Source organism: Colius striatus, chromosome 1, assembly GCF_028858725.1.
Source record: "Colius striatus isolate bColStr4 chromosome 1, bColStr4.1.hap1, whole genome shotgun sequence".
Taxonomy (NCBI): domain Eukaryota; kingdom Metazoa; phylum Chordata; class Aves; order Coliiformes; family Coliidae; genus Colius; species Colius striatus.
The window spans coordinates 109672127-109685625 of NC_084759.1; the positions used below are offsets into that span (position 1 = coordinate 109672127).

The following is a 13499-nucleotide window of genomic DNA, read 5'->3' on the forward strand; positions in this document are numbered from 1 at the left end:
AGGCTAGACTAGTAATTACTACTTTGTCAAAGTGGAGAACAGACAAACAGCATGTTTGCATAAGGCATTATGTTTTGATTTACAGGTGAGTTTAAAAAGAATGTTTTTAAGCTCTGAGGACCTGTCCCTGTTATGTGGGTGGACATGGGGAGGCAAATTTAATGCTTTTGGAATGGACATGTGGTGATGTTTCCAAAATGTAGTAGGTCATAAAACTGTTAAAACAAATACAGCCATTCAGTATTTGAGCTTGGCATAAGTAACTGTCATATGTTATCAGCTCAGTTGTGTAGTGGTTTACATATTAGAGAACAATTAATTTGTGCAAGTACTTGCTATTTTTAATGTGTATAGCAATAACAGTTTTAAACTAGCAACATTTACACTTGTCTTCCTTCCTTAGTATTTTGGTAATATGAACTGCATTTGCCTTTTCTATTCAAACTTCTGCACAATTTCAGTAGCCACTGGCTGTGGGGAAGATGTGTTCCTGTAAACGTCATCTCAGCACATGACTAGTAAGAGATGACCACTTCAGGTACAGGGAATACACGGCCATGGACTGGTGTTCCATGCCAAAGGCAGTTTGGGGTCATCCCCCTCCTCAGGGTAGCTAGTGCCTGCTACTACTCCAGGTTCTCCAGCTGTCCCATGCTACAGCATCCCATAAAAGCTTGCAAGCTTTCAAGGTGGCAAAACTTGTTTTGGTTGGTTTGATTGTTTTGGTAGTGCTGTTACATGGACCTGTGCCCTTAGTTTGCTTATTGTTTGTTTCTTATTCTGATAAATTTTGAAGGTTTACCAATCATGTTCTCCACCCTTACCTTGCATTTTGTTCATATAGCTTCCATCAGCCTTCATTTCAGTCTTTCCCCACTTTGTGTCCTGCAGTACTTTTTTGAAAAGCAGTGTAAGGCATGCAAATCTTGTATAAATAATAAAATATGAGGTGCTTATTAATAATACAGTTTACGTCTGCTCCAGGTGCTCAACATTTATGAATGTGAAATATTTCAGATTTTTTTTTTTAAAGGAACGAGACCCACATATATATGGATAAAACCTAAAATGGGTATCTCAAAATATTCACTATTAAAAATTTTTTTGTGTGTTTTTAAAAAAATCCTGCTTAACATTGGTTATTACTTTTCAAGTGCAAGTTTACTAGAGCAATGAATATGTAATAGTATCAAACTGTACCTCTAGTGTAGTGGAATCAAAGCACGATTTACTAATGTTCTGTGAGAACTTCTAGTGAAGTTGAAAGGAGATTAGCGTCTTCCTGCAAATACTAAAAAGTGCTACTGTACAACAGCTTTATGGCAGGTGCAACATGCTAGTTAAATAATACAAATCTGTTTTCAAATGTGTGACACTTAGGGATGTTTTTTGAATTAAGTTCCTGGAATCAGTGTTTATGATATAGCATTGGGTGCACATAGTTTTTTTTTTTTTTTTTTTAAGTCTCAATCTATTAAGAGAGATTAATGAAATCATTGAAAACATGAGTGCAACGTGAGTGCTTAAATCAGGAGATATAGAGAGCTGTCATTTGCTGCTCTTCAAAATATTCCATGATTTCTAAGTAAATGTTCATGGATCAAAGTTGTGTTTTTGACCAAGAGTTGACTCCACTGAATTTTCTTTTGAAAACAAAACATTCAACAGAATGTAAGAAAAACTTTTGTGTAACTATAATATGGATCCTTTGGTATGTGCTATGGCTTATACACAGTACGGGGAGGGCAAAACTTTTCAAATGATGTGTGTTAGAATTAGCCATGAGTTTCAAATAGGGCTCAGTTTGCTTGTGAAAGCTATAATGCTGTAATTTTTTAATAAGGGTATTTTTCTCTCCTCCCTCACCTCTTGCCCCACCCTTCCTTCCCCGCCCCCACTCCAATATGATGATACTGTACTTCACGACTGTACTCCACAGTTTTCATAATATTAAAAACAGTCTTAAACCATTGTCCTTCTGGGGACAGAAATGAGACTTAAAAACCAAACCCTTCTATATCAATGCCTCAGGTGCTTATGAGTATCTGCTGTCCTGGACTGATAAGATGAATTAGCATTCCTGCTTAGCTGTGTGCATACTTGATTTTCATCAAAAAGGGTACATGAAAGAATTTTGAAAGAGATTTTGTGCTCTAGAAAGCTTGAAAGGGTCGTTATGATTTGAGTTTGTGAGAGAAGTAAAATTAGATGTAGACTAAAATTTCAATTCATAGCAATTGCTGTGTAATTGACCAGTAATTCTAAACCAGGCCAATTTTATTTGACTTTTCCAGATAACTGCTCTTTGGCTTTCAGAGCAAACTTGGCAATTTTCAGATAAGATCAATTTTGTTAGCCAAAGTCAGAGGTGGTGGCTAAAATTAGAGCTTAGTTTGCAGCCGTAACTATGAACAGGCCACTGTCTGTCTGTCCATAATTACCTTAAGAGGATTGTGCCAGCTTTAATAACAGTTTATTTTGTTGAAGTATGTGATTTTTATAACTTTTTTTACAGCATATTGGAATACTATTTGATGAAATTTTTATTAGATTTCATTTAGTTTGCAGAATGGAGACTTGGAAATGTCTTGAGTTAAAATGTAGTAGCTCTGTGTAATGTCAGTTTAGGGCTAGCTGTACCTGTGGTCTTGGCTGGCATGACATGCAGAAAGCAGCCTTACTCTGAGGGTTGCCAGTGTTCATTGATATTGTGCTTAGTCCTATGCTATTTTCAAAGCTTTGACCAGTCTTCAGTGATTCTTCAAGATAAAATATATACTAGACATTGGTACAATAATGAAGGCAGTATGCTGATATGTTACAAGGAAAGCAAATAAGGTATTAATTGTATCATCCCAAGTACACCTTTCAAAAGGGAAATGAGTTGTTGGCTTACTGGGTAATCTTGCCAAGTTGTATAGGAAAGCATGCCCATGAAGTTTACAAAGGTCACACTTACCACAGAGCTGGCTATTGACAGAAACTTCCTTGCGATCATTGGGGACACAGTAAATAACATTTTAGTAATATGCGAAAGCATATCAATATCAAAATGAGGATTCTTTCCCCCCATAAAGGTGTTGAATAGAATAATGTTGATAATCACTTTTCCCTTTATCCCTTGGATTCTGAGTCATGTTTTTTGTTTTGTTTGTTGGTTTTGTTGTTTGGTTTGTTTGGGTCTTTTTTTAAAGACGCTGACTGAAAATCAGGTTCTAAACATCTTTTCCCCCTAGTTTGTAAGAAGTTTCACTATCTGTAACGCTTATTTATGATACATGACATTGGGGAATAATTTTGTGGAGTTTACAGTCAGTCAATTGGTAATAATAAATGGGAGAGAAAAAAAGAGAAGAAATGAAAGAGAAGATGCATCTGAAGATCTGACCAAGAATTGCACATTGTGCAGGGGAAAATTAGATTCCCTTCCAATGAATTGGGTATTGAATTATCAAGTATCATCATTAGAACTGAATTGATAAACTGACATGTTGGTGGGACAAACAGCAAAACAGAAGCTTTTGTTTGAAATGAGAAAGTATGGAAGATATGTAAAGAGGGAAGTGCAGAATGGTGTGTAGAAAGTGTCTTCTGAAGCTTTATCTGCAGTCTCTGAAGTATTTGAAGAACATCTGCCTTTGTCATATCTGGCTCCATGTTGGTAGCTGAATTCCTCTGGGTTTAAAGCAAAGTAGGAATAGAATTATGGGGGGAAAATCACCCACAGAACTGCAGAATTACATGAAGAGGAGAGAAACAATTTTTGAGATGTTCGTGCACAGAATGTGGTGGGGTTTTTTTTTGCCCTGATGAGGATCAGATGTACCACTTTCTCTTCTATGAGGTGCCTTTGGAGGAAAAATGAAACTTTATGTGCAAAGCCCAGAGCGCTGTTTTGCTTGAATGTGAATACTAGGAAGTATGACTTCGGTTCAGGGTGTTAAGTAACTCTGAACATAAAATCCTGAAATAAAATAGTGGCCAATGAAGTGGCAAAGCCCAAACAGAAAGTTAAACTTGCATATTCAGCCGTTGATTTTGAAGCAAGATGGTATGCACTGTACCTCCCCAAACCTTTTCCTATATGTGTCTGCAGACCTCCTTTAGAAGCCTACCAGATAAACAGTTGCAGTAGTGTGACCTAAATGAAACAATATGGTTTGAGTGGTTTGGGATTATTTTTCCCAAAAAAAAACCCCAAAAAACTTGCATAAAATGGAAGACAGTGAAATTGTCAAAGAATGAAATAGTCATTGTAGGAATGGTGTTGTTTTTTTCTTCGCTCCCCCTCCCCCCTTTTATTTTCATTTGTTGCATTGAAAAGCCTAAGTAAAGAATCAATGTAGTAAGTTTTATTTTAATTAGCAGACTATTGGAAGTTATAGTTCAAATGACTATTTGTGTGGGTGTTGCTGTTTGTAAGGCAGATGTGTCAGCACAGTCAGGAATGGGAAGAAAAGTTCTACCTTGTCTTTTTTAGCTCTCAATGCAATGTTGATAGTATGGACAATGAGTAGTCCTGTGATACCACAGGAACACTTGCTAACACTACTTCAGGCATGTCCTTCCCTGGCCTTTATCTGCTGTTTGCTTGTTTCGCTGTTTGACACAAGTCATCCGTCAGTACACACATGCCTGCTTAACGGTCACTTCCTGCAGTCTTATGCTTTTAGCGCTGCACCTGTGTTCAGCCACCTCAACATACTTCTCATTTGAAAAGGATCCCAAAGATAACACTGCTATCCTTTTACCATGCTACTGAGTGTCTCAGTTTAGCCACTGCTTAAACTGGAACTTGCTTTGTTAAGTTCTAGGCTTGTTACACTGTTTTTGTCCTGACTCTTCCAATGAAGCAAATGTATTATCTCAGTGCACTCCAAAAGCATGTATGGAAGAGTGAAGTTTACTGAAGGTCTGCCAACCATGGAGATGTGCCTCGAAGTTCTCAATGGGACATGTGAATGAGTAGAAAACCAAGTTGGAAACAAGATATCATGAAAACCTGTGTAGTACATGCAGTTGTTTCCCTGTGGTTGGAAGCACCTTCCATTCTTGCAATCTTTTTCAAGTGTGGATCACTCATGTTAAATATATAGCAGGGAATATCCTGTGTTAAGTAGAGATATGAACCTGAACAGAAGAAGAGGTCAAGCGTGGAAATAAATTCCAGTCAGTACTGGATGATTGAGAAGTCCCTTTTCTCTCGCTCCCTCTTGTTTGGAGAGGTGGTGCTTGAATTCACTTCAGAAATGAGGAGGAGAAAAGTACAGCTAGCTTTTTTTAAAGAAAGAAGAAACGCAGCTTATGCTTTAAGTTTGCATTAACATCTGGAAGTGGGTGGCTGAATCCTATAGTCACCTGCATCCTCACGTTACCCCATACTCTTGATTAGGAAAAGATATTAAATATTGTGATGTCCATATTAATCTTGAACTTATATAGAAATGTTCTTTCTTGTTTTTTTAGGACACTAGTGTTTGATTTACAAACAAACCATTTGAAATGGTTTTATGTAGTTTGTCAGTACACTTAGTTCTGGGGATCAGTTTTGGAAAAGAAGGCTGATTCTTCCATGACCAAAGCCTCTTCCCAGTTCTCCAGTCTTTTGGCATACTTTGTGGTTATCATCAAGTGGTTCAAACATGCAACGCAGATGTGAAATGTCCCCTGACAAAAACTGTAGCTCCGTAGTAAGCTTTGTTCAGCCATATTGTGTACATTTGTAGAAGGAATTAGTAATAGATTTTTATTTTTTTTCTTGGAAGTCACTGGAAAGCAAAAGACTAAATCTATTTTGATTCCACTCAGGGTAGATTAGTGGGTGTCAAACATTACACAATACTTGACATATCCACTGCTGTTAAGTTGGCTGTGGCAAAGGGATTACCTGATAATGAATCAGCAAGCTCTTTAGCCATTTAAAGGGAATCATGCTGCTTCCTTTTCCTGGTGGTACTGTCTTCCCTGACCAGGACCTTCTCATGACAGTTCATGTTCGGATGCGGAAAACTCCAGGCAGATGTGCAAGCACCAGTTTGACAGCTTTGTGTTCAGCTTCTACCTTGCTAATTGTTTTTGTGGGATTATTTGGATTGTGTAGAAAGCTTTTTCCAAATCCCCTTTATTACTGAAGTTATTGTTGCCAGCAGGAATAAGATTAAAGGTGCTTAAGTCTGTAGAGTTGTTTCTAATTTGTACGTGTCATTTCTGTGGCATTTGAACAGAACTTTGTCTCTTCCCCTCCCTGCTCCCCTGTGGTACTGTGCTTGAGTTAGGGCTGAGAAGCCAAGCTATTGGAAGAAAATTCATTTTGTTCCCTAATTATTATGCTGGCACTTGGGAGATAATTTTTCCCTTCATGCACTGCCAATTAATATGCAAATGAGCTGATAAATATTTATACCGTGATTTAAATTATGCAGGGAGCGCTTTCAGTGTACTCTGCAAATGAATTGTTCATGGACTTCAAAGTGCTGGCTGCTGTGCTAACGAGAAGAGATTTGCATAAGGCCCTAATCAGGCGCATACTGATTAAGCTTCATTATGGAAACTGCCAGCTGCAATCTTTGTTTCTATTTTATTACAAAAAGGGGAACTTTTCACGCTTCAGTCGCCTTGACAATGTCAGACACAGCTAGTAGGAGAGACTAAAACTCCACAGAGCAACTGAAGTTTCCCTGTTCAGTTGAAGATTGCTATGGTGTAACTGAAGTTGTATTTCTTCCCCTACCTCCCCACTCCCTTTCGTGTTCGGTCGAGTGCAGTAGTGTAGATTTGATAGAAATTGCCATTCTCCCTTTCCTTGGACTATCTGAACCTGTAGAGGATATCACAGCAATGCTGGACTGCAGCGACTACGTTCTAGGTGGGTACCAGCTCAGCTCTTTCTTATGAGCGTTTAATATGGAAATAGAGGCTGTGAGGTTGACTATGCATAGAGGCTTAATCACATATGCAGAGGCTGGAGAAGGTATTTGTAAGGCTGTAGCTCACCAGTGAATCGGCAGCAAGTAGCTGCCTGGTAGACAGATAGATCTGTACCAGGGAAATACGTGGTTTGTGTGGATTTTTGGTTGGTTTTTTTTTTCCTTCCCTTTTCTTCTTTCCCTCGCTCCAGGAGAATTCGTTTCTTCTGCACTGGAGAGATTTATTGCTGGGATTGGATGATGTTAATATAGACCTTTTAGGATTTCAATCTGAGATGCTTTTGGTTTCTAACAAGCACTGGACTTGACTTGCACATCCATGTGTTATGAATTTTAAAGCATTGAAATGAATGAGAGTCCCAGTCTCAAAGAATTTAGTATCTGTATCAAGCCATTCCCCAACAGATTGTATATTATGCCTGTGTATTTTTAATGTAATAGTGAGGCTCTTCATGCGTAAGAGAAAATAAGGTGGAGTGCACAGTGGTTGCCATTGATACCGTTGCAAGCTGTGCCTAAGGTTACCGGGATAATATATTTCCTGCACTGAGATTCCATCAGGACTGCAGAGCAGACATGCCATTAATTTCTTCTTCATGTCTTTTAAAGTTACTTGTAGTAACGGATCATCCCAATCTTCCAAAGGTTTTATTTCTTTTCAGGGCTCTTTCCCCAAAGCTCAATGTACAGTTTTTTTTCATTTATTATTATTTTGATTCCATTATACAAGTTCATGTAAGAACTTAAATGTCCTAAGTAAGAGAACATATTTTTGGATGGTAAATTTTAAAGTAGACAGCTGAATATTTGTTTCTGATTATGAAGCAATTTTTAAAAAATAAAATTATCTAAAGAATTCTTTGCATGTTTTCACTCACATTGAACTTTATTTTTCCATATACATCAATGAGTCATTTTGCTAGTGCAGTTTTACTTTCATAGGTGAGGGGAAATAGTTGATTATATATATTCTGTGTTAAGATTTTCTGTGTTTCCGTAGCTGTGTACAGTCCCCAATACTCCACTTTGGTCCAGTGTCAGCTTCTTTCTTCTGAATACCTTTTGAAATGTTACTGAGGATGTGTGAAAGCCTGGCACAGCATTGCCTTGTGACACCCTCAGCCCTGCTAGCAGAGTAGCAGTACTAAATGTATTCACTCCTGAGAGTTTGATTTCAATCAAGCACCTGCTGCTTTCGATCCTTCCTTCTGTGGAGTTTGTTTTCAGATAACGTTGGCAGAAGTTGTAGCCCAGGGCCTTTATTTAAAAACCAAGTAAGATCTAAAGGAAAAAGAAAAGGTGAGGGCATTATGGTTTAGCCCATTTCATTTGTTTATTCTTTTAACTTTAAAGCAGAGATTATATGAGCATGTATAAACCAAATCTTTTTATTTGACGTATAATGAATCTGTAGGTTCAGTACCCTGCAGATACGTGTCTGTTTTGCTGGTAGCAGTTTTGTGCTTCAGATCTATGTCACACCATTTGCAATGGAAATAGCGGCATTGTTCTTGATGCTTTACATGCAGAAGGTCCACAGATTGAACAAGAAATAGTCAGCTGGTGAAATAATGGCTGTTATCCTTCGTTTGAACTTGAACAGTGCCAGAAAGATGTCTCTTCATCCAACTTGCTGCTTTTTTGCCGTAGTAATGTTTGAGGTCTTTGTTAGCGATGAATCTTTACAGTAAAATATGTTTTGTTTAGATGTTCTTTTGGTAGTTGAGTAAACTTTAGGTCTCTGTCTAGTACTAGGAAACACTGAAAACCTTTTAAGAGGAATTTAATTTGCAGCATAACTTGACAGAAAAAGCACATCTTGGTTGCTTCTTGAAAAGAAGTCTGTACAGTTCCAACTTTGTCCTGTGCAAACTCCCTGGCCATGCTGGATGGTTTGTTATATGAGCCTCCTTATACAGAGGGAACAGTCACTATGTTGCTTAGAGTTCTACTCATAGGACAGTTGTGTCCGGTCCCATACTGCACCCCCTTGCCCCCTCTCCCCAGCTTAATTTGTTTATTCTACCATTAGTATCCTGCATGGTGACTCTAATATTTCAGTCTCTGCAGTAAATCAGCAGAGGAGGCCCTGTGGTGTTTTTCTTGCAAGTGTCTCCTGAAGTGGTCTGGTGAATGACTCCTATGTTAAGAGACAATCTTCTCAGCCTATGCTCTTCTGTGATCAGTGCTATCATGACTTCATGCTATCCCTGCACTCTAGGCTTAAAAAATACGTCCTGTCTCCAATAATCCCATGAATTAGCCTCGTTTCCACTAAAAAATGTGTTGGACTTCTCAGCCCTCTTTGCTCATTTTCCTGTTGGATGAGGTCTCTTTATGTTGTGTCCAAAGCAAAGACTTCCACTCAGTGTTCTCTGAACCTAAACTAATTTTGGTAGCCAGATATGTGTCAAGGAAGGAGCTAATGCTGTTTATCAAATCAGTGTTGCCTATAATCACTTTAAATAAATGTGCTGTTGCCACAACAATAAACTCAATTTAAGGTACACGCAACTTCTAGATAGAAACATCCTTTGTATTTGTTTTACAGATATATCAGCAGGGAGAGGCACATCAATGACAGACATTTTTGTACAGTCAGTGGGATCCACTTTCTATTTCTGGAGTGTGCATTGTACTATCCACATGTGGAAAATGACAAAATAAGGAGTTGGGAAGCAATAGATTATGTATCTGTAACCTTAGTGGAGCTCTGTCTTTCAAGACACTGAACTTGTAGCTTCAATCTGCTAAGCAGAGATTGTGAAAAACAGGCCAAGGTTATGAAAAATGGGGTGAAACTTGTAGCCTTTTCTCAAGTATGGGCAGGAGTGCTCATCTGGAAAGTTTCTCCTCTTACTCCCACCTTCAAAAAATTTGTATGTCTTTTACATATGGTTGATACTTGAAAGATTTAAGCATAGGCATAGGAACTTTCTGAGAAGTTTTGAGGCTCTGGAGGGGTGAAGTTGTTGGTGGAAGATTCCTGTGTGTTAGTCTTCTGTGTTTTCTAGGTCCAACTGCAGCAGTTGTGTACATGGAAAATCACATTAGTTTTAAAAGTATTGACACGTCTTAAATTGTATTTCCTAACTGCTTATTGGAGCTTTTCCAAGGCTGATGTCTCTTGTCTTCTCTCTCACAACACATGCTGCATTTCTAACTTGTTCCCTTCTCTTCCCACCCCATATTTCCAGCCATGCTTTATCCTGATGCCTGTTTTCCTTCAGGCCCTCTCTATGTGCTTTATTCCTCCTGGCTTATGCTTAGGTTCTTTTGCTGCTGTCACCAGTGGTTCGATGGCCCAAGGGTAGCACTGATCTCTCTGCACAGTAGCATGTGATACTGCACAGCAATAGTCTGGCTTCTCATTTCCAACTCTCATAGACTGCCAAGCATTAAAATGTGTGGGCATTCTTGGAAATATCTGGGGGAAAGATGCAAGTAGTTAATGCTGTTACTGTATTCTTCTTCAGTCCATTGGTATTTTAGAAATTACTGTTTTGATGAAAGTTCGTGACAGAGGTAACCTTTTATGCACCTAGCAAGAGAATATCCTAGAGTAGAGAGTTCATTTTGAGCTCATTGAACTTGCATTTAGCTGGTTATGGGAATGGAACAATGTGCTTAAGGATTTGCTTACGCTTCATTTTATGAACTGGTCTATCTTGAGATTCTTTTTGTAATTTTGGTTTGTGATAATGTGGCACACCAAGGTCGGTAGCAAGGGATGAGGAGGTAATAAGCTGGAGAGCTGAGACTGTGCTCAGAACATCTGTATAGATTCCTATATAAGGAAACTGTGTTCTCTGTCTAGCATCTGGAGAGGCCTTCAGCATTGCATTGTATTCAGCTGACAGGCTTTGAAACTAAGAGCAGACTTTTCAATAGGCTCATCCAGAGGGAGAAGGAAGAGGAGTTATTTTATATTTGTATGGTTTTGCATGAATATAATGTCGTGGTTTGGCCCAGCTAGCACAGCAGCACCGTGACCGTTTGGCCCAGCTAGCACAGCAGCACCGTGACAGCCTCTTGCTCAGTGCCCCCATTCACTCCCACCCTCGTTAGGATGGCAGAGGCCCCACCAAAATGGGAGTAAAAAGATAAGCAAAGTTGTTGTGGATTGAGACAAGGGCAGGGAGGGCTCGCTGCTAATTACGGTTCTGTGCAAAACAGACTCTGGTACTCGACTTAGAGAGGAAAGTAGGAAAGTTTATTCTACAAGAAATAGAACGGAATAAAAGCAAAAAGGGAGTAGGATGATGAGAAAATTACAACCAGCACTTTAAGATCTCCCTCCCCCATCCCTCCTTTCTTCCCAGGCCCAGCTCACTGCTCCCCATATCTCTATCTCCTTTCCCCTCAACGGCTCAGAGGGGCAGGGAATGGGGGATGTGGTCAGTCTCTCACAGATGGGCTCTGCCGCTTCTGTCTTCTCAGATGAGGACGACTCCTGGCATTCTTCCTCTGCTCCAACATGGGGTTTCTCCCCCGGGACACAGTCCTTAACGAACTTCTCTGGTGTGGGTTGCTCCCAACAGTTGTGGCTTCTGCCGATACAGGGTCCCTCACACGGGATGCAGTCCTTGGTGAATATCTCTGGTGTGGATTCTTCACCGCGGTTGCAATTTCTGCAGTTACAGGGCCCCTCTCTCGGGACAAGGCCTCTTCTGGGCATAAGTTTAATGAGCTGCTTTGTCGTGGATTACTCCCCACAGTTACAGCTGTGGATATTGGGTCCCTTCCTTGGGACACGGCCTGCTCTGGCCACAGTGATAAAGGCTCCCTCCCTTGGGACACGGCCTCTTCCGGCCATAGTTTTAAAGAACAAAATTGCTGCCCCTAGCTCAGGGTCTACAGTAAAGTGGTTGGGTCCTCCCCACGGGACACGGCCTCTTCTGGCCATAGTCACTGTCCCTGGCACGGGGCCGTTAATGAAGTGAATTGCTGCCCCTGGTCTGGGGCCAGCTTTAGCAACATGAGTCTCTACCACTGATACGGGGTCTTTAAAGAAATGAAAATAAATCTCAGCTTCACCAGTTCTCTCCGTAGAATGCAGGGGAGTTTCTGCTCCAGCACACCTCCTCCTCTCTTTCATCACTGACCTTGGAGTCTGCATGGTTGTTTCTCTCACTGTTCCTACTCCTTGCACCACCACCAGCCAGAAGAAAAAGAAAAGGCAAAAGAAGGAAGAAGATGGAGGAAGAAAACCTCCTCTTCCGGCGTCTTCTTAAAAAGTGATTGTGGAGGCATCTAATTGGCTCAGCCTCAGAAGTGGGTCTGGCTCTGAGCTGGGGAGAGTTGCGAGCAACTTCTTACAGGAGCCATCTTTACAGTCTCTTCCCCCTTACCAGAAAAGGCTGTCATGTCAAACCATGACATATATAGAAAATATAAAATAACTGAGTATCAGTGACATTCCTGTAAGGTAAAAATGCAGTAGTAGAAAAATAGCATCTGTTTAATTATAATGACTGAATTTCCTTCCTCTTATGGGAGAAAAGAAGCAACACAGGAATAATGTAGGCCATGATGGTCAGACATAATATTTTGACTCTTGATGTAGCTTTTGTTCCTTCCTTTCCCCCACTCCACCCTGCTTTTTGCTTCTGTGACTTTCATTGTGCAGAAAATTAAGTTCCTACCTATCTTTGCCCTCTAGCATGCTGTCTTTTATTCCCTTAACACCATGTTTTCATGTGTGGGAATAATGACATACAAAATTTTGAAACAATATTTATCTAGAAGATTTGGTATTGTGTTGTGCTTCTAATTGTTCGTTTGGTTTCTGATCTGAATTAGGGTAAAGTACACACCAAAGTCCTAATATTCTGTACTTCTCCTAGAAAAAGAGGTATGAATAGATTTGTGAGGTTTTTTTTTCCTATATTAGTTTATCTCTATTTCTGTTTTAATGCAGACTCAAGAATGAACAATCCGTCAGAAACCAGTAAAACATCAATGGAGAGTGGAGATGGGAACACAGGTAAGAAATGATGAATTGATGCACAGATATTTTCTGGTGGTTCTGAATGGATATTTTTAAAGCAAAGTTTTTTACCAGTTTATAGGAACTAAAACCAAAAGCAAACAGAGACACACACCCTACCTAATGTTTTTTAGAGACTTGGGAACATTTTTGTCTTGTCAGTAACACTATTGCATGCAGGGCATTCATACCTATGCTATCAGAGCACTATAAGTTTCCCCTTCCCTACTTCCTCTATCTGTAATGTTTCTGATATTACAGAAGATCTGGTGGCAGTAGCTCTCAATAAGTAGTGTCATTTTTTCCTGGCAGAACACAGCTTCGGCACCTCTAATGCCATCATTTATTTTTGGGTTGAAATTTTCCCTGGCACATATAGAACACTAGCTGATATTTTTTTTTCCTCCTTAGATTTCTTTCAAGCTCTTGCAACAGTTCTCAAGAACAAGGCAAAGGGAGAAATCATAATTTCTCAAGATTGCAGAAAACATTACCCAGCTTTTCTGTGGTTTATTCATGCGTTAGAACAGAACCTTGAAATTTGGCTGGGGAAGAATAGCCTTTGTGTCAGTGCCGGTGTGCCT

At 39.7% G+C, this 13499-nt stretch overlaps 1 protein-coding gene across 12 annotated transcripts in view; it reads left to right on the plus strand.

Moving 5' to 3' along the window:
• POU2F1 (POU class 2 homeobox 1) overlaps positions 1-13499 on the plus strand; it is a 124298-nt gene that overhangs the window by 52904 nt on the left and 57895 nt on the right. For all 12 annotated transcript variants that reach the window (XM_062003020.1, XM_062003011.1, XM_062002950.1 and 9 more), the window contains exon 2: positions 12847-12912. In XM_062003020.1, the coding sequence (XP_061859004.1) occupies positions 12901-12912 (12 nt within the window). In that variant the 5' untranslated portion in view covers positions 12847-12900. The remainder of the gene's footprint in view (positions 1-12846; positions 12913-13499) is intronic.